This window comes from Acinonyx jubatus, chromosome B3, assembly GCF_027475565.1.
Source record: "Acinonyx jubatus isolate Ajub_Pintada_27869175 chromosome B3, VMU_Ajub_asm_v1.0, whole genome shotgun sequence".
Taxonomy (NCBI): domain Eukaryota; kingdom Metazoa; phylum Chordata; class Mammalia; order Carnivora; family Felidae; genus Acinonyx; species Acinonyx jubatus.
Window position 1 is genome coordinate 79,492,101 of NC_069386.1, and position 27,784 is coordinate 79,519,884.

General features: G+C 36.1%; 1 protein-coding gene across 10 annotated transcripts in view; it reads right to left on the minus strand.

The window, feature by feature from the left end:
- HEATR5A (HEAT repeat containing 5A) overlaps nucleotides 1–27,784 on the minus strand; it is a 120,116-nt gene that overhangs the window by 30,078 nt on the left and 62,254 nt on the right. For 8 of the 10 annotated variants that reach the window (XM_027065543.2, XM_027065545.2, XM_053224339.1 and 5 more), the window contains 9 exons: nucleotides 20,781–20,940; nucleotides 17,166–17,355; nucleotides 15,916–16,085; nucleotides 13,244–13,270; nucleotides 10,852–10,990; nucleotides 7,701–7,880; nucleotides 3,513–3,752; nucleotides 1,839–2,020; nucleotides 359–427 (listed from right to left, as the gene is read on the minus strand). In XM_027065543.2, the coding sequence (XP_026921344.1) occupies nucleotides 359–427; nucleotides 1,839–2,020; nucleotides 3,513–3,752; nucleotides 7,701–7,880; nucleotides 10,852–10,990; nucleotides 13,244–13,270; nucleotides 15,916–16,085; nucleotides 17,166–17,355; nucleotides 20,781–20,940 (1,357 nt within the window). The remainder of the gene's footprint in view (nucleotides 1–358; nucleotides 428–1,838; nucleotides 2,021–3,512; nucleotides 3,753–7,700; nucleotides 7,881–10,851; nucleotides 10,991–13,243; nucleotides 13,271–15,915; nucleotides 16,086–17,165; nucleotides 17,356–20,780; nucleotides 20,941–27,784) is intronic. The other 2 variants (XM_027065548.2, XM_027065547.2) reach the window with 1 other exon arrangement.

Here is a 27,784-nt window from a genome sequence, read left to right on the forward strand (position 1 = left end):
ATACAAACAATGAAGTGATAATAGAGACCTCATACAACATTTAATACAGTTCCCTGAATATTCAGGGTACTAAAATACAAGTGAATTCAAGTGAATAAAAGAAAGTTGAAAGAATGGACTAAAGTTAGTTTATTCCATTATGTTTAGAAATAATTCAAGTCAGTTCTGCTTTAGGGCTGGATATTGAAAGTCTGACAATCACTCCCAGAAAAGTAACTTTAAAACTGTAGATTATAATGGCTCTTAGATACATGAAAAAATGTTCGATCTCAATTGAAATACAAATCTAAAGTATTCTAAGATACCCTGTGCTAAGAGAGGTTTTTACTTTTTAAGTTCTGTCTTTTTAACCATTTACCTGACATGCTTTGGCAGTGACATCAGGTGGTGTCTCTGAGGCGAAGGCTGGCCTAAGTGCCGCTCCTACCTGGCAACAAATGATAGGAAATACCAAGCATCAATAAGTAAGACAGCGCAAACTCTTCATCTCTTTAGTATTTTTAAATTGTTTACAATAGGTATTCTGGACACCTGTTTCTTTCTGCCTGTCCACTATATCTGTTTTTAGATAAAAGCACCTCAATTTTCCTTTGAGGAACCTTCTCTTATCTCCTGTTGTTGCTATGGAGATGAGAGCACTGGTGACTCCAGGGATCCAACCAGGGGTAATGAAAGCTCTCCTTGAACACGTTTGCTGGGAATACTGGGACAGAAGCATGGTCTCTTTTTAAGACTGGGTACGTGGAGCACCTGGACGGCTCAGTCGGTTAAGCATCTGACTCTTGGTTTCAGCTCAGGTCGTGGAGCCCTGAGTCAGGCTATGTGCTGGCAGTGCAGGGCCTACTTGGGATTCTGTCTCCTTCTCTTTCTGCCCCTCCCCCATCTGCACTCTGACTCTCTCAAAATAAATAAATTTAAGAAAAAAAAAAGACTGGGTGCTAAGAGAGAGCCATTTTGATACAACTTGGAGAGAGCAAACTTGAGAATAAAGCTGGTGTAGAAGACAACAGAGCCAACTGCGATTCTTGAAAATAATTTTCCTCTTCAGTTTAAGTGAGCTATAATTATATTTCTATCATTGCAATTTTTTAAAACAAGCTCTATGCCCAACATGGGGCTCGAACTCATGACCCTGAGATTGAGAGTCCCATGCTCTACCCATTGAGCCGGCCAGGTGCCACTCATTTGCAATTTTAAGAGGGCTAAGAATATAACAGAGCTCCCCTTACAGTGAATTGTAATATTTCATTCTAATATGACAGTTCTATATAACTCGAGTCCCTTCCTTTTGCTTTCTCCTAGAACATACATGGGCATTTCCTGCTAGGAAGATGTGATGGAGATAGCTAGTCAACTGGTAAACTGTTCCTGGCTCCCTAAATGCTAACCCACAAAAGCTGCCTCTGAATCATGAGAGGTAGGGAAGGATAAATGTTGCTGGAGGATTACATGTAATGTGTGTGATAGAACACTCATCTATTCCAGGAGTGACAAGCATGTAGCCTAAATGGAATATTTAGTAATGATTTAGCATATCTTAGGAATATTCAGGTATTTTGTAAAGAATTTAATTAGCAGAGTACTTTATTCCCCCACATTACCTAGCAGGTTTTGACTATTAACCTTTACTGTTATAAAAGACCTGTTTATGTACCACTTTGCTTTTACTTCGGAGATTTCTTCTTCAAACATACACATTTTCTATATGCTGATTATATATTGGTGACATATTAGCAGAGACATATACTCATTATGTAAAAAAAAAAAGTAGTAAATACTTTCACAGACTTTTTATCCAAGGTGTTAAAAAATAAAATTCTCTAACAGAAAGTGCTTACATTGGCTTGATATTGTTCCAGGATCACATGACCTGGAAACTCTGGTTCTGGAATAGCTGCAAATCGCCGAATAACAACTAACAGTGTTTCAAGGCCAGAAAGACGGAGCTGGTCACTATGATCTGTGGCAGCCATAAAGGCCATGCGAATTAAGTCGGCAAGATGTAGCACCAAAAAGTCATCTACAAGATTAAAAAAGTCTTATCAAGAAAAAGCATATGCTGGAACTAAGATTTATGTTAAATAATCATTTCTTCTCCCTTTGATTTCACAGACGTTTCTAGACTTTCTTTTAAATACCTCTGATTTGATTTACTGTTTTGTTTTACTGTTTGTTAAACATAGACTTTAAAGATGGAGTTACTAGGCTCCTGCAAACAATCACAGCAAGAAACTCCCAAAGCAAACAATTACACAGCTATTCAAAAACCAAAGGCAAAATTAGCATCCTTTAAAAGAGTATTAGTAGTACTATCAATAAAAACTTTGTTCGGACTTTTCGATAAAAGCATTTTAGAAGATATTTAGGAAACTTTGGGTGTTGATGAATTAGGCAGCTAATTTTTCTCTTTGTGCCAAGTTGAAGCTAAAAGACTTAACGTATCTTTTGAAAAACAGTTTTATGTGGTTCTTTATTTGGACTAGATTATCTTATTTTTCTGTCTTGGCACACATACAAATAACAGGAATATTAAAAAATATTTGTAGCTATAAAATTATAAATGAGAATTCCTTTCATTCCTACAATACGTTCTTCGGTATAATAATTCTACAGGACACAGGACAATCCTTTAATAATATTCCAACAATAAAATGTTCAGGGGTACAACTAAATTCTACCTAAAATATATCTGGGACTAATTTTAAGAATGTTATGGGTCACGATAAAGAAACCAACTCGTCTTAGCAAGTGCCAATTACAATTTTAATTGGGAACAAAGGAATTACTAAGCATCTCTGATATACTAATTTTATACCTATTGGTCTAGCATGGTGCTTATCACTCAATAAATGCTTGCCTGAAAAATCATTAAAACACAGATACCTAATTCGTACTCCCACACTGACAATAGCAACATTTTGCTATATAATTCTTTTGTCTGGTAAAAAATATATGCATGGCTTTTAGATATGTGCACTGTGTCTTTGAACATAATGTGCTTAAGTGAATTTTGAAAATTAGACATCAAACCATAATACACACACAGATCCCTTTAGGTACAGACAATAAAACTGAACAAAAAAAGGGGGAAATGATCTTGCAAGCAGGTTTACTTTACAATGTGATACGCTCAAATGTTTTCTGGGTAATATTTATGAAACCAAAATAATCTATAAGCAAAATTACTATAGGTTATAATTCAGAAAATAAATTTTCGGAGCTAGCTAATAGTGCACAAACTACTTTCCAAGAACATGATTATAAACTTAACTCATGCACATGCCCATTAAACATAAGTAAATGACTATTTAAGAAACTTAATCATTAAAAATGTGTTTAAACATTAGAACTATGCTTAACTTTTAGCTTATATAAATATTATAGTCAGTTTCATAACTGATTTGGAACAATACAAACTCTTTCTAGTTTTACTTCTTAAATTAATATTAAAAACATAGGCAGACAACATTTTTATGTATATGCTTTGGTCTCTTCATTATTATGTCACTTACTTCTTGAATCCCTTTTTTTCATTTCTTGTGCTAAAGCAATGTCAAAATGTGCGCTGTGTGCATTCTCACACTGGTTAATTATCCTACAGACACATTCGGCAGCAAAGACTCTAGTGGCCCATCGGGGATTGGTAAAGGGATAGGATTTGTCATCATTTCTGGTGGTCAGAACTGAGGCATCATCCCCTTTATCTCCTTCCTCTTCTTGCATTGTATCCACACAAGTTACAGTTGTAAAATCTTTTATCAAGGGAGAATACATGTAATTACAATCAAATGGAAGACATATTTATGACTTCAAATTGAGACTAGAATTGTTGCTTATACATCTTCAACAGTGTAATATAATCATATCTAGTAACTACAGACAGCAGTGATATCCAAAGAAATGCTGTAAGAATTGTCCCAGGTCAAAATGACAAAGTTGTTCTAATTATATTGAAAGTTAACAAACTAAACATGATACTACAGACATGATACTAAATACTAGGATAATCATCAGTCCCCTGTATGTAGACAGTTATGCTTAAGGAGGCTCAAAATTCTCTCGTATCCAGAGTATGAGGGATTGCACTAGGGAGACTGTTTTAACACTAGGGCCTTGAACAGATTTAAGAAGGTTCCTGAACCTACTAAACACGTCTGAAAATATTTTTCTTAAGATAGGCTCATTTCTGTCATTTATAGTCTCATATTTTCCCAATGGCCTGAGCAGTGAGGAATGAATTATTTCTTCCTTATATTAACTGCTAACTTATTAACTCTGTTTAACTCAACTTCAAATTGAACTAGGCTATAAAAGAGACCAACCTTTTTTCCCTTAAAATATCTTCTTTTAAACTTTTTTTACTTTTTGGGGCGCTTGGGTGGCTCACTTGGTTAAGTGTCCGACTTCAGCTCAGGTCATGATGTCATGGTTCGTGGGTTCAAACCCCGTGTCGGGCTGACAGCTCGGAGCCTAGAGACTACTTTGAATTCCGTGTCTCCTTCTCTCGCTTTCTGCCCTTCCCCCACTTGTGCCTGTCTCTCAAAAATAAATGTTAAAAAAAATTTTTTTTTAATAAATTGTTTTTATTTTTTGAGAAAGATTGCACATGCAAGCAGGAAAGGGACAGTGGGAGACAGAGGGAGAGAATCTTAAGCAGGCTCCACACTCAACATAGAGCCTGACAAGGGGCTTGATCTCCTGACTGTGAGATCATGACCTGAGCCGAAATCAAGGGTCAGATGCTTAACCGATTAAGCCACCCAGGGCCCCTTAAATTATCTTGTATGTCAACATTTCTTGAGTGTGTTATGAAAGCAAAGATGTCACAAAATTATAGCAAAGTCCTGTCTTAAGACTAAGGTAATAAGTCAACAGACTGAAATGTGTGTTTTCATTTTTTGTTAAAAAAAAATTTTTTTTTAATGTTTATTTTTGAGACAGAGACAGCACACAAGTGAGGGAGGGGCAGAGTGAGAGCGAGACACAGAATCTGAAGCAGGCTCCATGCTCCTAACCATCAGCACCTAACCTGATATGGCGCATGAACCCATGAACTGTGAGATCATGATCTGAGCCGAAGTCAGATGCCCAATCTACGGAACCACCCAGTCGCCCTATGTGTTTTCTTAACAAGAAAGGATAAAGCCAAACGACAAAGGATAAAGAACAAATGGTAAAAGAAAACTGAGCACAAAGCTCTGGGAGATACCAGAAATAGGTGAGATACCAGAAAAGTGTAATCAACCTGTTTATCTACGCACATACAGATTTTCCAAAGGAGAAGTTCTTGTAAGTTCTCAAGTGGTGGGATAGAAGAGAGCCTCAACAAAGGAAAACATATAAAGCATAGTAACTGAAAGAACAGATATAAATCAATGGAAGAGAAGAGGAGCAATAAGAATCAAGGGAGACAGTGGAGAATGTAAAACAAAGTTTTAAAAATGATGCCTTTCTTCCTTTAACATAATTCAGATAATACATTAAATTATAAAGCTTGAGTAACTGAGTTTAAGAGCTACTGAAATATAGTAGGAAGCTGAATTTTACTATTATTTTTTAAAAGTTTTTATTTAAATTCTAGTTTAACATATAGTGTAACATTGGTTTCAGGAGGAGAATTCAGGGATTCATCACTTACACACGACACTCAGTACTCCTCACAGGTGCATTCCTTACTAACCATCACCCACCTAGCCCATCACCCCCACACCTCCCTCCATTAATCCTCAGTTTGTTCTCCATAGTTAACAGTCTCATGGTTTATTTCCCTCTTTTTGTTCCTTAAATTCCACATATGACTGAAATCATAAGGTACTGGTCTTTCTCTGACTGACTTATTTCACTTAGTTTAACAGTCTAGTTCCATCCATGTCACCGCAAATGGCAAGATTTCATTCTTTTTTTTTTTTTTTTTTTTTTTGAGACAGAGAGAGCATGAGTGGGGGAGGGGCAGAAACAGAGGGAGAGAAGGAGAATCCCAAGCAGGTTTTGCATTGTCAGCACAGAGCCTGACACGGGGCTCAAACTCACATGAGACTATGACCTGAGCCAAAATCAAAAGTTAGACACTTAGCTGACTGAGCCACCCATGTGCCCCAAGATTTCATTCTTTTTGATGGCTGAGTAATATTCCACTGTATACATACACCACATCTTTTTTATCCATTCATGGATACTTGGGCTCTTTCCATAATTTGGCTATTGTTGATAGTGCTGCTATAAACATTGGGGTGCATGTGCCCCTTTGAATCAGTATTTTTCTATCTTTTCGATAAATACCTATTAGTGCAATTGCTGGATGGTAGGACAGCTCTATTTTTAATTTTCTGAGGAATCTCCATACTGTTTTCCAGAGTGACTGTATCAGTTTGCATTCCCACCAACAGTGTAAGAGGGTTCCCCCTTTCTCTGCATCCTTGCCAACATCGGTTGTTTCCTGTGGTGTTAATTTTAGCCCTTCTGACAGGCGTGAGGTGGTATTTCAACATAGTTTTGATTTGTATTTCCCTGAGGATGAGTGACGTTGAGCATCTTTTCATGTGTCTGTAAGCCCTCTGTATGTCTTCTTGGAAAAATGTCTATTCATGTTTTCTGCCCTTTTTTTTCACTGGATTATTTGTTTTTTGGGTCGTGAGTTTTAAAAGCTCTTATAGATTTTGGATACTAATCCTTTATCAGATATGTCATTTGCGAATATCTCTCATTCCATAGGTTGCCTTTTAGTTTTGTTGATTGTTCCCTTGGCTGTGCAGAAGTTTTTGTCTTGATGAGGTCCCAATAGTTCATTTTGCTTTTGTTTAGGAAGGTTTCTGAGAGCAGAGCATAAGTAGAAGCAGAAAGAGAGGGAGACAAAGAATCCAAAGCAGGCTCCAGGCTCTGAGCTGTGAGCACAGAGCCCAATGTGGGGCTCGAACCCACAAACTGTGAGATCATGACCTCAGCCAAAGTCAGATGCTTAACCGAGTGAGCCACCCAGGTGCCCCATGGAAAGCTGGATTTTAAAGTCATGCAGGGTAAAGTCTGAATCTACCTGTGTATGTCTTTGGACATATTCCCTAACCTTTCCAAACCTTGTTTTCTCTTGTGCAAAATGGAATATTAACTGCCTACTCACTGGATGGTTAAAGGATTAAATCAGATAAAGTATGTACAGTACCTGGAACAGAACTGATTTGTCTCTTTTCTTCCTTTCATTTATTTTCTCTCTTACTCCAAAGATATAAATTTGAAAGACTCTAATACACATTCTCACTAACCATTATCTTATACTCACAAATACATTAGGTAAATAACACTATTTTTTAACCCTGTTTGAAATCAACATTATTAAGTATAGAGAAACTTGCTTGCTCAGAATGTTGTAACTTTTGATGATTTTTCTACTAAGTTGATTTGATGCAATCCCTCAACATTATATGCATGAAAACAAACGATGGGGCTACTGTAAGTCAGGTCATCCATTTTACAGTACAAATAACCCTACTTTTTAGTTTGTTTTAGACAGGGAAGTCATAAATGACAATCAGAAGAATACTAAAACCCACAGGCCTAAGTGTTAGACTTAAACACTAGAATTTTCACTTGAAAAATGCAACAAGCAATTACAATCCAAATACTTAGACAAAATTGTCAGTGGCAAACAATTTTATAGAACATTTTCACTTTCAATTTTATTTCAACTGGTAACCACCAATACTCACCAGCAGATGCAGCAAGTACATCTTTACAAAGCTTTAACCAGAAGGAAAGCTTATCCACTGCCATAGACGTAAGCATATGATTTAAAGTCTCTTTGATATCATTGCATAACTTCTGATCTGTCTCTTTGTCTAGTAGGGTCAATAATGCCCCTTCAAGGCCCACTTCTCTGATGTTAGCATCTGACAAGAAGAAAATCGATGATCTAAGTAATACAGAAAACAAAACTGCCATATGAGAAGTACACACATTCTGGAGTTATTAAAATACTACATGCAAATATTCTCACTGCAAAGTAATAAAGCACCTCAAAGGAGAAACATAAGGCCCGTCTAGCATCCATTTCCTCTAATTCTGGAAATGCCAAAAGAATAAATTTTCTCTTGAAGATTTAACTTATCTAGCATGTATTTATTTATTTATGTATTTATTTGTTTTTCATTTATTTATTTTACAGTTGAGAGAGGGAGAGAAGAATCCCAAGCAGGATGTGTGCTGAATGACATGGGGCTCAATTCCATGAACTGTGAGATCATGACCTGAACTGAAATCAAGAGTCAGACGCTTGACCAGCTGAGCCACCCAGGCAACCTGAACTTATCTAGAATTTATGAAAGCATTTAGATTCTAAAGATAATGCTACTATTATACTATTTTGTAAGAGAAATTATCTTTTAAAGACTAGAAGGAGACATCAGAGGAATAAAAGGTATAGCATAGGGAATATAAGTCTATATTAGGGAATATATAAGTCTATATTAGGGAATATAAGTCTATATTAGGGAATATAAGTACTATAGTAGTGTGGTATGGTGACAGATGGTAGCTACACTTGTGAACATAGCATAATGTTTATTTAAACTTGTGGAAACACGATGCTGTACATTTGAAACAAATTAACACTGTGTGTCAACTATACTTCAGTAGGAATCAGTAGGAATGTTTCAGATTAGGAGTCTAAAGACACAGAACAAACAACGTAATATGTGAATCATGGCTGGATCCTAAATTTGGGTGGTGGTAAGGGAGGGTAGTAAGGAGTCATAAAGAACATTTTTTGGATAACTGGGGAAATTTGTGTGAGAACTGCATATTCTATGATGGCTACTTTATCAGTGTTAATTTTATTAAGTGCAGAAATGATGTGTGGTCATGAAGGAAAATGTATGTATTAGGAGTGAGCTGTCATGATGTCTACAGTCTGCTTTCAGACAGTCTGGCAAAAGATATGCATCTGTGTAAGTATGGAAAGAGAGAAAGTTATATAAAATGAATGCCATAAAGATGCTAAGTAGGTGAATATATGCGTTCACTGCACATTTCTTTGAACTTTTTCCATTTGAAAAATCACAAAATTTAAAAAAAAAATTTTTTTTTTTACGTTTATTTATTTTTGAGACAGAGAGAGACAGAGCACGAACGGAGGAGGGTCAGAGAGAGGGAGATACAGAATCCGAAACAGGCTCCAGGCTCTGAGCTGTCAGCACAGAGCCCGACGCGGGGCTCAAACTCGCAGACCGCGAAATCATGACCCGAGCTGAAGTCGACCGCTTAACTGACTGAGCCACCCAGGCGCCCCCAAAATCACAAAATTTTAAAAAGGAAATATATAATGAGTTCTTTACTGTATTTTACTCCTATAGCTAAGTCAAGAATTCTAGGAACATATACAAGCATATTTATGCAATAAAAGCCTAAAGCAAAAGATGCAGATAATTTCAGTGGTAAATATAAACTGAAGGTCACTTAGGCAGAATATCTCACATGGTTAGAAGATTAAAATTTCTCTGGTTAAGGTAAGTAACCAATTGTTTTCAAATGAGGTCTGCCACCTGTTTGGGTGGCTACCATACTAGTTCAGCAACGCTGATGAACTCAAGTCAAACAGTTAAAGTCTTAGTCTAACAACAAACTAAGGAGCACAGCATGACAGTAAAACACACTGATCTGAGAGCTTTAGATATTGGAAAGCTTTGTGAAGCCTGAGACTTTCTCAAAGTGTGACAGCACTCTGGAAACTATATACATAAAAGAGTAAGATATTACCATTACTATTTTTGGAGGTTGTATGAATTTATATGTATATTTGGGTTACTCACATAATTTTAAAATAAAGACATACAGACTTAAATCTAACCAACTAAGAAATCCTTTAATTCAGTTCTAAAATAAAGAAGGGGCTAAAAACCCTTCCACCTAAAGATGACTTATCTATGATAAATTTTATTAAATGAGATTTTGGAGGAAGAAAGGCACATATGGTAAATTACTTAAGGGCTAAATCCAACTTCGATGGATTGTTGTGAAAAAACTTGCTCTAAAATTTGAGTGGCTCTCAAATTTCAATATGCATTAACAGGGATTGCAAAAACATAGAAAACAGATTGCTGGGCTTTACTCCCAGATTTTTGGTTAAGCAGATTTTGGATGGGGCCCGATAATTTGCATTTCTAACAAGTTGTTGGTGAGGTGGATATTGCTAGTTTGGGGACCTAAGTTTGAAAACAATTTTTCTAAACCAGTAACATCACTGGTTGGGAATGGCAGTAATTGTTAGTAACTGTCTCTTGTAGCAGGTTTAAGACATTATATATTAACTTTTAAATTTCATTTTAAAAATTCATGTTTAAATGAAGACTTAAAATTAAAACAATCATTTGAGGTACGCCTGGGTGACTCTGTTGGTTGAGCGTTCAGCTATGGCTCAGGTCATGATCTCATGGTTCATGACCTTGAACCCAGTGTCGGGCTTGGTGGTCAGTGCAGAGCCTAGTTCAGATCCTCTGTCTACCGCCCCACCCCCGCCCGACTTCTCTCTGTGCACCATCCACCCGCTGCTTGTGCTCTCTCTCTCAAAAATAAATAAACACTAAGAAAAATTATCTGGGGTGCCTGAGGGGCTCAGTCAGTTGAGTGTCTGACTCTTGAGCACCTGACTCTTGATTTCGGCTCAGGTTGTTATCTTCCAGTTTGTGAAATTGAGCCTCATGTAGGGCTCTGTGTTGGTGTGGGGCCTGCTTCTCATTCTCTCTTTCCCTCTCTCTCTGCCCCTTCCCCACTCAGGAGCCCTCTCTCTCAAAATAAATAAAAGAACTTAAAAATTTTATTAAAAAAATCATTTGAGCTGGAGATAATGTTGACAAAAAGAATTACCTAGAGTCAACTCTTCTCTGCTATCCTTAGCAAGCATAACAGCATGTTCTGAAACTTCAGCTGCTTCTCTCTGTACAAGCTGATGTAAACAAGCCAGTACTGCTCTTCTCAGTAACAAATAGGGACTACAAAGATTCACCTGAAAAATACCAATTGGGAAATGAAAGAGCTGAAATTCTTGGTGGCATTCATAATAAGTCTAATAGACATACACTGGATCCCTCCTGATTCTGTCCAGCTCATCACTAGGCTAGATTCAATTTGTTAAATACACAGAAACTTCTACAAACTATTCTAGTACATATTTTTTATTACAATTTAGAAATAAATAGCTTAAGGAGTAATACATGTACTTGATTATGAAATATTCATAAACACATCCAAGCAGAAGCCTCTGGACAGTGTTAGAAGACACAAAATTTACATGAATAAAACAGTTTCGAGATAAAAGAAATACACCTGAGAAAGACTTTATTTGTAGCTTATACAATTGTGCTCATGCAACAATATTATAATGTTTTACCATCCTCTAAGTAGAAATTTATATAGCTCCATATAAGCAATATAACATACTGGTTAAAAGGGAGGCTCTGGAGTCAAACTGCCTCACTTTGAGTCCTAGATCCACCATTTACTAGCTGTGTGACCTTGGGCAAATTATTTAACCTCTCCGTGCCTTAGTTTCCTTATTTGTAAAATGGAAATAACACTACCCCCATCTTATAGGGCTGCTGCAAAGTTAATTCAGAGAAACATGCAAAAGGGCTTAGCATAGTTTCTGGCACACAGTAAGTGCTCAATAAATGTTAGTTATTAACTATTATTAACAGTCTATCACTAGTCTTTTATTCAGATGCCAGAGTAAGTAAATGCACTTTCAAATAAAGACAGAAAAGAGTTTTACTCAGAAAACATATTCACCAAAAACACTCTAGAGACACACATTACAGACAACAGGTTTTATATGTATGTATATCTACTTGTATATAATGGATATACATGTATGTACATAGATGCTACATATCAGAGATAAAGAATATTTCTGCTAGAATGACAGACTCCTTCCACATATTTTTCTTAGAAGTGTCTGAACAATGTAAATCTCAATAGATTGTGTCTACTGAAGGTAAATGGTATGACTGCGATATACCTTAAATGAACAATTAAAAAAGCCAAAAGTTTCTGGATACAAATTTTTTCTAAGTGATTAATAAGTAGAATAAAGTCGAGTTTTTGCAATTTATTTTTTTCTAACAATAAAAGCAAAGACCAGTAAAAGTGTGGCTTATGTCAATGAATATGTGTCTTATGCTATTGATTTTCCAAGCAAATTTGAGAAAGAAGGGCATACTTCGTATAGTGATCTTTATTTAGATATGGTGTATGTGAGAAAAAACAGAACTGAAGTAGGTGAGTTTGTTGGAAAGAGTAGAGGATAAATTCTGAGAAAAAGAGTAGGTGGTGACAGCTGGTTTTTAACACATAAAAAAAAAAATGCAAAGAGAGTGAAACTAAATTTTATCAGAAGCCAAACACAGAACAGGTTTGTGAATATATCATCAGTGAAACATATGGATGGGAACTGCTTTATAAATATATTTTATTATACCCTCAAGACATATCATGAACTGAAAAGTCGAAAGAGGAATGCCATTCACAATGTCTAAAGTTAATATTCCAATCATGTTAAAGAACCACTGTTAGAAACTAGTACATAGGATAACAAGGGAGTTAAAATGTAAAACGATTAAGTTTATTCATGCCCAAGATTATGGCTGTATTTTACAACAAAAACAAAAAAGCATTCTACAAGGCTATTTTAAAGAAAAGTTAATGAATCTACTAGTTATCTCACTGGAGTTTTACAAACATATAATACAAGGCAGGCGCAGCATTTATTCAGGCTGGTCAAACAATCTTTTAGAGACAGCATGCTTATAAAAGTACTCTTTACTTGTTTGGTAGAAAAAAAATTGAAGGCAGTCACACAAAGCAAAACGGAACATTTAATATCTCCACGTCATTCTCCAGCATTTATATTGGGAAGAGGAACAGAGTGAATTAAGGCAAACAAACCAAGCAGGCAAAATACAGAAATTAGGTCAAACTGTAATTATAATTCCTTTCTGAAATGAATATATTAAATCAAAATGATGCAAAATTAAGTGCAAGGAGTGAGTGCACTGGCTGGAGAAGGTTAGGGAGGATTTGTTTACACTGGTATTAAATAATCACCATGTAACATGCTACACATACTGGACTTTGCATTAATGGTTAGCTTAAACAAAGAGATGCAGGGGAAAACAAGAACATCTACAACCAAAATAACGACACAAAGAAACAGCACTGCAAACCTCAAAAAAAAGTTAGGAATTGAGGGTGAGGGACCTACCAACACAGAATTATCCAACAAGATCTCCTGCACAAAAACAAACGACAGACTGGTCATGACAAAACCAAAAGATAAATACTAGGATGATTTTGACAACAGTCAGCTAAGCATTAAAATATAAATGTTGATAGAGCTATCATTCAAACTGGCTTAGCTTCGACTTTAAAACTATGCCATGAATATTTCATTTTCCAACTTAAAATAGGAGTTGAACTAAGATCTTGGAAACAGTCAACTCAAGATGTAAAGATATAAAATATACAATAACTTAAAAATGTACATTTATGTAATTAGATTTTCCTTTGGAAACTCTCATTAAGCCTCAGTAACAAAGCCAGATCAAATAGACATGAGTGTTAAAAGAGTGATCTAGATTGCATTCAAATGAACAGGTGTCCAGCAAGGGACAAAGTTAATGGTTTACTTCATCACAAGTTAATTATAAATTTTTTACTCTTGGAAGCCAACTTTTAAAACTTAGAATACTCAGAATTGCTAGTGTAGCTAAGACCAAGTTCAGAATGGAAGTTAAACAGCATGCAGTTAGAAGAAAACCCTTTCAGTAAGATTCTTTCCTAATGATGAAATATATTCTGAATCTTCAGGGAGTTTCAATTAAAATGAAAACACTTCATGCTAAATAATTAAATTCTTTATAGAAAAGAAAATCTGATTATAAAGTTGTTAAACAGGAAAGCAAAAGCAATTTTCGTACTATAGGAAATACTCTAAAATATAATAAATTCAATCTAATAAATTTAGAATAAAAGCTTACTAAAAAATTAAGACATGAAATTAACAAACTATAGTGATAGCAATTTTTGAATGACTTCTGAATAAGAAAAAATCATTTTACTGCTTAAATATTATGAGTAACATAAATAATATTTGTTAATTGTTAATTTTGATTTTCACAACTGCTCTTAATATTCCAAGAGAAACATCCAATAGTAATCTCTATTCTTTATATGTAAACTTTCTCAGTCTGGGAAAAAAAAGAGTAACAAATTTAATCAGTTCTAATTCACTAAGAATTAGTAAGTTTTGCTCTTTATTTCTCAATAAATATAATGGAGAGTGAAAGTCTGACCAACTTGCAAAGGAATAGGTATTTTTCAACAATTGGTTTTGGGGATGGCTCTTTGAATTAGAGAATAATATTCCTAGGGAAAAGTCATTGAGTAGTAAAGGTAAAAAAAAAACCCTTTTCCAGTAAGTGCTATTTTCTCTAATATGTGTTTAACCGAGAGAGGAACCAAGTTTCTATCAGAAAAGTCAGTCACATCCTTTTTTTAAGAGTCTTACATAACTTTGACCATAAAAATCACTATGAACATTAACATAATGTCTAAGTTATATGTTAGAAAATAAAAACTACTACATATTGAGTGGTTATTAAGTGCCTAGGACATGTGCCTTAATGGGTGGTATCTCGTGCAATCTTTGTTTTATAGACAAGATAGCTGAGGCTGGAAGAGGTTATGGGACTTCTCTAAGGCCACAAAGCTAGGAGGTGGTAGAGATGAGGTTAAGAGCTAATCAAAACTACAAAGTCAGTAAGAAATAAAGAAATGGGAACTTAACAAGGAGTTTAGAAACTGGATTCTAGGGGCGACTGGGTGGCTCAGTCGGCTGAGCGTCCGGCTTGGGCTCAGGTCATGATCTTGCGGTCTGTGAGTTCGAGCCCTTCATTGGGCTCTGTGTTGACAGCTTGGAGCCTGAAGCCTGCTTCAGATTCCGTGTCTCCCTCTCTCTCTGTCCCTTCCCTGCTCATACTCTGTCTCTCTCTAAAATAAAAAACATAAAAAAATTAAAAAAAAAAAAAAAAGAAGCCTGGATTATAGACTTGGAGCTACCACTACTTCTAGATATGTTACCTTGGACAAATTATTTGACTTTTTTGGTGCTTGGTTTTGTTTTGTTTTGTTTTTTTGGGGGGGGGGGGAAGATTGGTTTTAATGATATTTGAAGTTCTTTCAAGGTCTGAAATGCTGTATATCCTGCCTTCAGCTTGTGAATGAAAGGTCTGTCTAAAGTAATAATTCTCAACTGTCATGTTACTAATGGGAATGTGTTGTAAATATTCTAGGGGCAGAAATAGTTTAAAAGCAATGGTGTCAAGTTTTAATTCCAAATGTAACCCAATTTTTGAGGCAAATTTAGATAGAAACTGGTGATATTCAAGGTAAATCTTAAAACCATTGATGATTATGAACCATTTACCAGAACTTTTAGTATTTAGCTTGCATTATTTATTAAACATATTATTAGAACCCAGATATTGATGCATATGCCACTAGAATATTAAGGAAAAATGTTATTTTCCCATCTGAGGTGGAGAGAACTTTATATATAATTATTTGAAATAATGTCACATACATTTTTTCCATGTCCTATAGCATTTATACAGTACCCAGGACATTTGAGCATCCAATACATGTTTACTGATTAATGAATAAACATTCCAAATGGTAAGTTCAAAATTAATAGAACAAAACTGAATCAATATATGAGAGGTTTGAGATGTGATTACATGAAATTTGGCCCTACCCGCTAAAAAAACCAGAAACGAGAGGAAACAGCTATTGTACACAGACTAGAGAATTATTAAAAATAAATCTAAGTTTCCAATGGAAAAATAACTAAGGACTCACTTAAAATTTTATACTCACACAGAGGCAGCTGACCAAGCTAGACAGGTTGACATGTCTTGGAGCAAACATATGAAGCTGCTGAAGGCAAGAGATGGCCTGAGCTTGAACAAGGCAGTCTGGGTTATCCTGCATCACCGCACAACCCAAAAGACAGGAAGTCCTTAAGGTGGAAATGGAAGTACTATTACCTAAAATGAAAGCACAAATCTTTGAATAATTCGTCTATGAAATCATTCCTCTTTAAACTCATATACTGAGTTTATTAATTTTAACCAATTTTAAACTTAAGGATCTGTGAAGTAAATTTCTTCTACAAAAGGAAGCCAGGTGACAGATTTTTGGGTTATATTAGTTACTCCTAGTCTGAAAAATTTGTCAATACAAATCACTAGGCAAATAAGAACCTCAGCCTATCTGAAGGCTACACCAAAATTTCATGAAAAGTGGAATTAGAATGGCTAATGAACTTAGCCCTGCTTATATTAGTTGAGTTTCTTTTAAATATTAAAATCATTCATGGACTTTACATTTGAAAAGATCAGATTACCTGAGTTTTGGGACTTAGTCATTTATTTCTTAGAAGAGAGAAGCTCTTTACACTATTCCGCTTGAATTTTTCACTTCAATTGTTAAGAAAAGCATATTAAAAATATATCTAATCTTTCTAAATACGACACTCCTTATCTTTTCAAGGTAAAAGAAATCAGACTAGATGGCATTTCACAAAATATACTGATCACCTACTATGTGCCAATCATAAAGGCTTTTCAACTTTTCCCTCATTTGATAGAAAAGGAAACCAAAGACCAAAGACAAAGATTTTCCAAAGGTCATCCAATTAACTGGTGGTGGAGTGGGGCATCTCGCTGGCACAGTTGGTTAAACATCCGACTCCTGATTTGGGCCCAGGTCATGATCTCATGGTTTGTGAGACTGAGCCCTGTGTTGAGTTTTGCACTGACAGCACGGAGCCTGCTTGGGGTTTTTTCTTTCTCTTTCTCAAAAATAAATAAATAAACTTAAAAAAAAAAAAAAAAGTAGTGGTGGAGCTTACATTAAGTTTCCTACTTTCTATGTTATTTTCTATTATGTCAACATGCAGGAGTCAAAATCTTCTTCCTGACTCTCAATACTCTGCTCATGTATTTGCATAGAACACTGTGCTAAACTCCACTTCACTGACAAGTATTTGAGTCAGTAATAAGAAGTGAATTCATTTTCACATGTGTATTTTTAATTTAAAACATCACAAAATGAGCTATGCATACCCTGTAGTTCTGGACCCAAAGTAGTAATAAGGGCATTCAAACAGCGACCAAGACTTTGTTGAACTTCAGCATGAGTAGGAGGCACATTTAACAATAACATTATAATAAGAGAAAGGGTGGGTTCCACATGCATATGGTACAGTGGGCCAGCAGAATCAATAATCAGTGATAGCGAATGTAGTGCCCAGGTCTGTGAAGACAGAGAAAAACAATTTAAAATGCTACAGCAGCATTAAGAAACATAAAACACAATGAATTGTTCTTTGTTGAAGGAAGTGATAAAGTAACAAGACAGTATAGTACTTGTGTGCTATTATAACTAACCTGGAAAGAGAAACAGAGAACATACAAAGTTTAAGAAAAAATTTCTCTCAAATATCCAGTAAAAAACCCTGACAATCATCTAATTTCGAATGCTAAACTTAAATCTATCTCAGTACTAAGAATTCCAAGATTGGGGTGCCTGGGTGGCTCAGTCGGTTGAGCGTCCAACTTCGGCTCAGGTCATGATCTCACAGCTCATGAGTTCAAGCCCCGTGTCGGGCTCTGTGCTGACAACTCAGAGCCTGGGGCCTGCTTTGGATTCTGTGTCTCTCTCTCTCTCTGCCCCTAAACAACTCCCATTCTGTCTCCATCTCTCTCAAAAATAAGTAAACATTAAAAAAAAAAAATTAAAAAAAAAAAAAGAATTCCAAGATAATGTTTGGTTCTTTAACTAATAGCTTGAACTAAATCTAGTTTACCGTAAAGTGTTCTTTGTTCAATCTACGTGGAGAACAAAAATTCAAGTTTTTAAAAGATTCAACAAGATTTACAATTACATGCAGTAATATGGACAGATCTCTTGAACATAATGTTGAAGAAAGCCAGACATAAAAGAGTATGTACCATATGATTCCAATGATATAAAGTATAAAAGCAGGCAAAACTAACATATGATGCTGCAAATTAGGATAGTGGTTATCCTTGGTAGGACAGGTAATAACTAGAAGAGAACATGAGAGCGTTTGGGGTATTGATAATGTTCTATTTCTTTTTTTTCTTTTTTTAAATTTTGGTCCTTTTATTTATTTATTTATTTATTTTTTTTTAACATTTATTTATTTTTGAGACAGAGAGAGACAGAACATGAACGGGGGAGGGTCAGAGAGAGGGAGACACAGAATCTGAAACAGGCTCCAGGCTCTGAGCTGTCAGCACAGAGCCCGACGCGGGGCTTGAACCCACGGACCGTGAGATCATGACCTGAGCCAAAGTCGGCTGCTTAACCGACTGAGCCACCCAGGCGCCCCAGATAATGTTCTATTTCTTGATCTAGGTGCTGGTTACATGGTGTATTTAGTTTGTATACTTTACTCACAGAGACGCACACTTATGATAAGTGCACTTTTACAAACATATAAAAATAAATATATATGTATTAAATAAGTGTATACATTATATATATAAATATTAATATAGTAAACAAACAGATTTGCCTTTGAGACAAATCTGCCCTGCCACATGGTTTTATAAATAAAACTTCACTGAAACACAGTCGTGCTCATTCATTTACATACTATTTATGACTGCTACTGCTACAATGGCAGAACTGAGCAGCTGACAGAGAGTGTATGGCATGTAAAGTGTACATAATTTACCATATGGCTCTGAAAATAATAAGTTGGTCAACTCTGGTTTAAATGAAACAAGACTCTACCAGTACCTCAGAATGAGGTTGTCTTTGGAGACAGGGCCTTAATGAAGTTAAAATGAGGCTATTAGAGCAAGCCCTAATCCAATGTGACTAGGGTCCTTCTAAGAAGATAAAATCTGGACAGAGTAATGCTAGAGATGCACATGCACAAAGGAAAAACCATGTGAAGATACAATGAGAAGGTGACCAACTGCAAGCCAAGGAAAGAGGGCTCAGAAGAAACCAAACTGGCTGACACTTTGATCTAGGACTTCTAGCCTACAGAACCATGAGAAAACAAATTTCTGCTATTTAAGCCAACCAGTGAATGAAAGAAAGAAAGAAAGAAAGAAAGAAAGAAAGAAAGAAAGAAAGAAAGAAAGAAAGAAAGAAGGAAAGAAAGAAGACTGGCCATATACTGACAACCAAGCAGTCAGACAGATGATGGGTATAATAGATTCCTTATAGTATACACTCTATCTACTTCTATATACATTTGAAGGACATAAAAATTCCTCCCTTTAGGAAATTCAGAAAGCTTTATGCCTCTTATCAATGAATGTATAAGAAAGCTTAGAGTACTAAACATTCTACAAAAATAAACTGTTAAGTCAGAGACAGCAGTAATCAAGAAGAGTCAGATTTAATGACACTGGAAGCCACTAAAAGCATTTAAATTAATCAACTGAAAAAGTATTCGATGTAAATGTATGTGCATTCGCAATAGACTTCTTGAAGGGGGAGAAGAGAAATATAATAAATAGAAGCAAAGGAGGATGAAAGAATGGAACACCTTATAAGTTAACTCAATCAACTACTGGATAATGATGATGAAGAGACTATTAGTATTATGGTAGTAATTCAAAGAAGGAAAGCTAACTGTGGATTAGGGATGTTGAAATTTGACAAGAAGGTGGTTAAACTGGATTTCAGAACGCTAGAAAATTTGGATGATCAGATAGGACCAGGAAGGGAAAAGAACAATAGGAAAATATAAGTGCAGACATGAGAATGGCATGAGTGGAATGAGAACAGGCAGACCGCCTATGAGAGAAGTCAGTACTCTGGGGTAATGATAGATAAGGTTCCTGGGTCAGCTGATAGGACTTGAATGAGAAGGAGATTTAGGAAGCAATAAGCAGTTTCCCAGCTTTTTGACAGGAAAGTTGCAAGATGAAAGCCTTTCAGGAAGACAAATGTGGCTTCATATCTAGGGAGAGTTGAAAAGAACCTAAAAACACTACTATAATAATTAGGAACACACAAGGGGGACAGAGATAAGGAGAGTAAAAGAACAGGAAGAATACCAATCAATCAAGATTTGATTTTAAAAAATTTGATTTTAAAATATCAAGAGAATGATGATTTTAACTGACATGGGTAAGATGTGTACAATAATATGGTAAAGTGGTTAAGAGCATGGGTTTGGAGCCCGTGACTTGTGTTCTTGAACTGATTAGATGATTTTTTAGCTTTCAGCTGTGAGCAAGTTACTCAGCTTCTGTAAGCCCCAGTTTTTTTTTTTGTATAAGGGGAATATACACCCGAGATTACTGTGAGGCTTACATATGTTAATATGTTGTTAGAAGAATGTGATACAAAGCTTGGTACCTATTAAGTTCTCCAAAATGGTAAATGTTATTATTAAGATGGAAGGAAGATCTATTTCAGAAAAAAAATACTAAATTTGACTTTAGAAACTACTGAGTGTGAAGTAATGATAGCAAGATTTGACTAAGACTTGAATTTCAAAAATCCGTCCAGGTTAACAATGGCTTAGACATTTACTGGGTGGTGTGTGTGTGTGTGTGTGTGTGTGTGTGTGTGTGTGTGTGTGTGTGTGTGTGAATTATTTACAAGTTACTAGTGGCCGATAAAAACATAATCTGCATTATCTACAAATCATGAATTTCAAGAAAAGTATCACATAGAGTATTTACCTGCACATCAGGAGAAGTACTGTCCTGAGACAAAGTATAAAGGATTCCGACACAAGAATTCAAATGCTGAGAAGAACTTATCCCTCCTAAATATCTATGTAGGGATCCCAAAGCCAATGAGTATCCTGTTCTGGTAACCACATCCCTTGCTGATTTCAGTCTGTAATTATGGAAATAAACAATAGTTACTGAAAAAAACTAATGCATGTACACTGTCACTTAGGCAAAACTTTTTGTATGAATAGCTGCAAAATTCAAAAATATATGTTACTGATAAAAACATTTTGAAGTAACCTGAAAGGTATCTTAAAAAGAAAAACATTTTAAATAAAAACGTCTTCACATTTTTAAAGATTTAAGTATGAAGAATTTCAATGTTTTTCAGAGATGCACACACTAAATTTATAAAACAAGCATTATTACTTTACTGTTAAGTCACTCTTTAAAAGTTCAAGTATAGGGGCGCCTGGGTGGCTCAGTCGGTTGAGCGGCCAACTTCAGCTCAGGTCATGATCTCGCGGCCCGTGAGTTTGAGCCCCGCATCAGGCTCTGTGCTGACAGCTGAGAGCCTGAAGCCTGTTTCAGATTGTGTCTCCCTCTCTCTGACCCTCCCCCCTTCATGCTCTTTCTCGGTCTCAAAAATAAATAAACGTTAAAAAAAAAGTTTTTTTTTAAAGTTCAAGTATAACCAACATACAATATGCTATTAGTTTCAGGCGCACATTGTAGTGATTTGACATTTTGATACATTATCAAAAGATCCTGACAATAAGTCTAGTTACCATCTATTACCATACAAATTTTCATCAATTTTATTGACTATATTCCACGTTATACATGAGATTCCCATGACTTATTTATTCCCTTCACCTATTTTGTCCCTCTTCCCCTGCTTCCTGTAACCAACAGTTTATTTCTTGCATCTATGACTTATTTTCTTTGTTCATTCATTTCTTTTCACAAGTAAGTGAAATTACATGGTACTGGTCTTTCTTGGTCTTATTTTACTGAGGATAATACACTCTAGGTCCATCCATGTTGTTGCAAATGGCATGATTTCCTTTTTTATGGCTGAGTAATATTACACACACACCCATCTTCTTTATCCATTCATTTATTAATAAACACAGGTTGCTTCCATATTTTGACTACTGTAAATAATGTAGCAATGAACACAAGGGTGCATATAGCTCTTTGCATAGCATGACTTAAAAAAAACAAAACTTTTTTTAATGTTTGTTTATTTTTGAGAGACAAGGCATGAGCAGAGGAGAGGCAGAGAGGGAGATACAGAGTGTGAAACAGGCTCCAGGCTCTGAGCTGTCAGCACAGAGCCTGATGCGGGCTCGAACTCACGAACCATGAGATCATGACCTGAGCCGAAGTTAGATGCTTAACTGACTGAGCCACCCAGGTGCCCCATAGCATGATTTTTTTTTTTTTTAGCGTTTATTTATTTTTGAGAGAGAGAGAGAGAGAGAAAGAGAGAGAGAGAGAACATGAGAGGCAGACGGGCAGAGAGAGAGAGACGGAGACAACAGAATCGGAAGCAGGCTCCAGGCTCTGAGCTGTCAGCACAAAGCCCGATGCAGGGCTCGAACCCATGGACTGAGAGATCATGACCTGAGCTGAAGTCGGATGCTCAACCAACTGAGCCGTCCAGGCACTCCTGCAGATAGTTCTCTGAATTGATGTTTTCATTTCCTTTGAATAAATACTCAGAAGTGGAATTGCTGGGTCAAATGGTATTTCTATTTTTAATTTTTTTAAGAACCTCTACACTGTTTTCCATAGTGGTTGTACCAATTATATTCCCACAGTGCATGAAGTTTCCCTTTTCTGCACATCCTCAACACTTGTACTATCTTTTGGATACAAACCAATTAGACAAGTGTGAGCTGATTATCTCATGGTGGTTTTGATTTGCATGTCCCTGATGATTAATGATGTTGAGAATCTCTTAATGTGCTTGTTGGCCATCTGTATGCCTTCTTTGGGAAAAAATTTAATCACATCGTCTGCCTATTTTTTTTAAGTTTATTTTTATTTTTTTATTATTTTTAAATTTATTTATTTTTTAATTTACATGCAAGTTAGTATATACTGCAACAATGATTTCAGGATTAATGCCCCTTACCCATTTAGCCCATCCTTCCTTCCTCAACCCCACCAGCCACCCTCTGTTTGTTCTCCCTGTTTAAGAGTCTCTTATGTTTTGTCCCCTCCCCCCTGGTTTTTATATCATATTTGCTTCCCTTCCCTTAGGTTCATCTGTTTTGTATCTTAAAGTCCTCATATGAGTGAAGTCATATATTTGTCTTTCTCTGACTGACTAATTTCGCTTAGGTTAAAACTCTCTACTTCCATCCACGGAGTTGTAAATGGTAAGATTTCATTCTTTTTGATTGCTGAATAATACTCCATTGTGTGTGTATACATAGATTTACACACACACACACACACACACACACACACACACACACACACCCCATATCTTCTTTATCCATTCATCCACTGACGGACATTTGGGCTCTTTCCATACTTTGGCTATTGTTATAGTGCTGCTATAAACATGGGGGTGCATGTGCCCCTTCTAAACAGCATACCTGTATCCATTAGATAAATACCTAGTAGTGCAATTGCTGGGTCATAGGGTAGTTCTATTTTTAACTTTTAAGGAGTTATATTTTTAACTTTTTAAGGAACCTCCCTACTGTATTCCAGAGTGGCTGCACCAGTTTGCATTCCCACCAGCAGTGCAAAGAAATCCTCTCTCTACACATCCTCGCCAACTTCTGTTGTTGCCTGAGTTGTTCATGTTAGCCATTCTGACAGGTGTGAGGTGGTATCTCATTGTGGTTTTGATTTGTATTTCCCTGATGATGAGTGATGTTGAGCATTTTTCATGCATCAGTTGGCCATCTGGATGTCTTCTTTGGAGAAGTATCTATTCTTGTCTTTTGCCCATTTCTTCCCTGGATTATTTGTTTTTTGGGTGTTGAGTTTGGTAAGTTCTTTACAGATTTTGGATACTAACCCTTTATCTGATATGTCGTTTGCAAATATCTTCTCCCATTCTGTCAGTTGCCTTTAGTTTTGCTGATTGTTTCCCTTGGTGCAGAAGCTTTTTATTTTGATGAGGTCCTAATAGTTCATTTTTGCTTTTGTTTCTCTTGCCACTGGAGACGTGTTGAGTAAGAAGTTGCTGTGGTCAAAGTCAAAGAGATTTTTGCCTGCTTTCTCAAGGATTTTGATGGATTCCTGTCTTATATTTAGGTCTTTCATCCATTTTGAGGTTAATTTTGTGCATGGTGTAAGAAAGTGGCCCAGGTTCATTTTTCTGCATGTTGTTTTCCAGTTTCCCCAGCACCATTTGCTGAAGAGATTGTCTTTATTCCATTGGATATTCTTTCCTGCTTTGTCAAAGATTAGTTGGCCTTATGTTTGTGGGTCCATTTCTGGGTTCTCTATTCGGTTCCATTGATCTGAGTGTTCGTTCTTGTGCCAGTATCATGATGTCTTGATGATTACAGCTTTGTAATACAGCTTGACGTCCGGGATTGTGATGACTCCTGCTTTGGTTTTCTTTTTCAAGATTGCTTTGACTATTCAGGTTTTTGTAGTTCCATACAAATTTTAGGATTGTTTGTTCTACCTCTGTGAAGAATGCTGGTGTTATTTTGATAGGTACTGCATTGAATACGTAGATTGCTTTGGGTAGTATTGACATTTTAACAATATTTGTTCTATCCAGGAGCATGGAATATTTTCGCATTTGTGTGTGTGTGTGTCTTCTTCAATTTCTTTCATAAGCTTTCTATAGTTTTCAGTATATAGATTTTTTACCTCTTTGGTTAGATTTATTCCTAGGTATTTTATGGTTTTTGGGGTAATTGTAAATGGGATAGGTTCCTTGATTTCTCTTTCTGTTGCTTCATTGTTGGTGTATAGGAATGCAACCAACTTCTGTGCATTGATTTTATATGCTGTGACTTTGCTGAATTCATGGATCAGTTCTAGCAGTTTTTTGGTGGAATCTTTTGGGTCTTTCAGATACAGTATCATGTCATCTGCAAAGAGTGAACGTTTGACCTCCTCCTGGCAGATCTGAATGCTTTTTATTTCTTTGTGTTGTCTGATTGCTGAGGCTAAGACTTCCAATACTATGTTGAATAACAGTGGCAAGAGTGGACATCCCTGTCTTCTTCCTGACCTTAGGGGGAAAGCTCTCAGTTCTTCCCCGAGGATGATGTTAGTGGTGAGTCTTTCATATATGGCTTTTATGATCTTGTGGTATAATCCTTCTACCCTACTTTCTTGGGGAGTTTCTTATCAAGAAAGGATGCTGTTTTTGTCAAATATTTTCTCTGCATCTGTTGAGAGGATCATGTGCTTCTTGTCCTTTCTTTTATTGACATGACATGATGAATCACATTGATTGTTTTGTGGATATTGAACCAGCCCAGCATCCCAGCTATAAATCCTACTTAGTTGTGGTGAATAATTTTTTTAATGTATTGTTGGATCCAGTTGGCTAATATCTTGTTGAGGATTTTTGCATCCATGTTCATCAGGGAAATTCGTCTATAGTTCTCCTTTTTAGTGGGGTCTCTGTCTGGTTTTGGAATCAAGGTAATGCTGTCTTCATAGAAAGAGTTTGGAAGTTTTCCTTCCATTTCTATTTTTTTGGGACAGCTTCAAGAGAATAGGTGTTAATTCTTCTTTAAATGTTTGGTAAATTCCCCTGGCAAGCCATGGGGTCCTGGACTCTTGTTTTTTGGAAGATTTTTGATTAGCAATTCGATTTATTTATTGGTTATGGGTCTGTTCATATTCTCTTTTTCTTCTTGTTTCAGTTTTGGTAGTTTATATGTTTCTAGGAATTTGCCCATTTCTTCCAGATTGCCTATTTCATTAGTATATAATTGCTCATAATATTCTCATATTATTGTTTGTATTTTGCTGTGTTGGTTGTGATCTCTCCTCTCTCATTTTTGATTTTATTTATTTGGGTCCTTTCCTTTTTCTTTTTGATTAAACTGGCCAGGGGTTTATCAATTTTGTTAATTCTTTCAAAGAATCAGCTTCTGGTTTCATTTATCTGTTCTGTTTTTGTTTTGTTTTTGTTTCGATAGCATTGATTTCTGCTCTAATCTTTATTATTTCCTGACTTCTGATAGTTTTGCATTTTATTTGCTGTTCTTTTTCCAGCTCTTTAAGGTGTAAGGTTAGGTTGTGTTTCTGAGACCTTTCTTCCTTCTTTAGGAAGGCCTGGATCGCTATATACTTCCCTCTTATGATTGTCTTTACTGCGTCCCAGAGGTTTTGGGCTGTGGTGTTACCATTTTCATTGGCGTCAATGTACTTTTTAATTTCCTCTTTAACTTCTTGGTTAGCCCATTCATTCTTTAGTAGGATGTTCTTTAGTCTCCAAGTATTTGTTATCTTTCAACATTTTTTCTTGTGGTTGTGAGTTTCATAGCATCGAAAACATGGTCTGAAAATATGGATGGTATGATCTCAATCTTTTTGAACTTGTTGAGGGCTGATATGTGTCCCAGTATGTGATCTATTCTGGAGAAGGTTCCATGTGCATTGGAGAAGAATGTGTATTCCGCTGCTTTAGGATGAAATGTTCTGAATGTGTCTGTTAAGTCCATTTGGTCCAGCATGTCATTCAAAGCCATTGTTTCATTGTTGATTTTCTGTTTAGACGATCTGTTGATTGCTGTAAGGGGGAGGGGGTTGTAGTCCCCTACTATTATGGTATTATTATCAAAGAGTTTCTTTCTGTTTGTGATTGATTTATATATTTGGGTTCTTCCACATTTGGAGCATAAATGCTTACAATTGTTAGGTCTTCTTGGTGGACAGACCCCTTAATTACGATATAATGCCTTTCTTCATCTCTTGTTACAGTCTTTATTTTAAAGTCTAGATTGTCTGATATAAATGTAGCTATTCTGGCTTTCTTTTGGTACCATTAGCATGATAGATGGTTCAACATCCCCTTACTTTCAATTTGAAGGTGTCTTTAGGTCTAAAGTGGGTCTCTTGTAAACAGCATATAGATGGATCTTATTTTCTTATCCATTCTGTTACCCTATGTCTTTTGATTGGAGCATTTAGTCCATTGACATTTAGAATGAGTACTGAAAGATATGAATTTATTGCCTTTATGTTGCCTGCAGAGTTGGAGTTTCTGGTGTCCTCTGGTCCTTTCTAGTCTTTCTTGCTTGTGGTCTTTTTTTTTCTCTCCCCTGTCTTTTCTGCCCTCAGAGAGTCCCCCTTAAAATTTCTTTCAGGGCTGGTTTAGTGGTCATGAACTCCTTTAATTTTTGTTTGGGAAACTTTTAATCTCTCCTTCTATTCTGAATGATAGCCTTGCTGGATAAAGAATTCTTGGCTGCATATTTTTCCGATTCAGCACATTGAATATATCCTGACACTCCTTTCTGGCCTGCCAAATTTCTGTGGATAGGTCTGCTGCAAACCTGATCTGTCTTCCCTCGTAGGTTAAGGACTTTTTTTCCCTTCCTGCTTTCATGATTCTGTCCTTTTCTAAGTACTTTGTGAATTTGAATATGATATGCCTTGTTGATGGTTGGTTTTTGTTGAATCTAATGGGAGTCCTCTACTTCCTGGATTTTGATGTCTGTGTCTTTCCCCAGGTTAGGAAAGTTTTCTGCTATGATCTGCTCACATAACCCTTCTACTCCTTTTTCTATCTTCTGGGACCCCTATGATTCTGATTCCTTTTTAATAAGTCACTGATTTTCCTAATTCTTTTTCTAATTTTTAATGTTTATTTATTTTTGAGACAGAGACAGTATGAGCAGCAAAGGGGCAGAGAGAGAGGGAGACAAAGAATCTGAAGCAGGCTCCAGGCCCTTAGCCCGACACGGGGCTTGAACTCACGAACTGGGAGATCCTGACCTGAGCCAAAGTTGGACACTCAACCAACTGAGCCACTCAGGAGCCCTTGATTTTCCTAATTCTCAAAT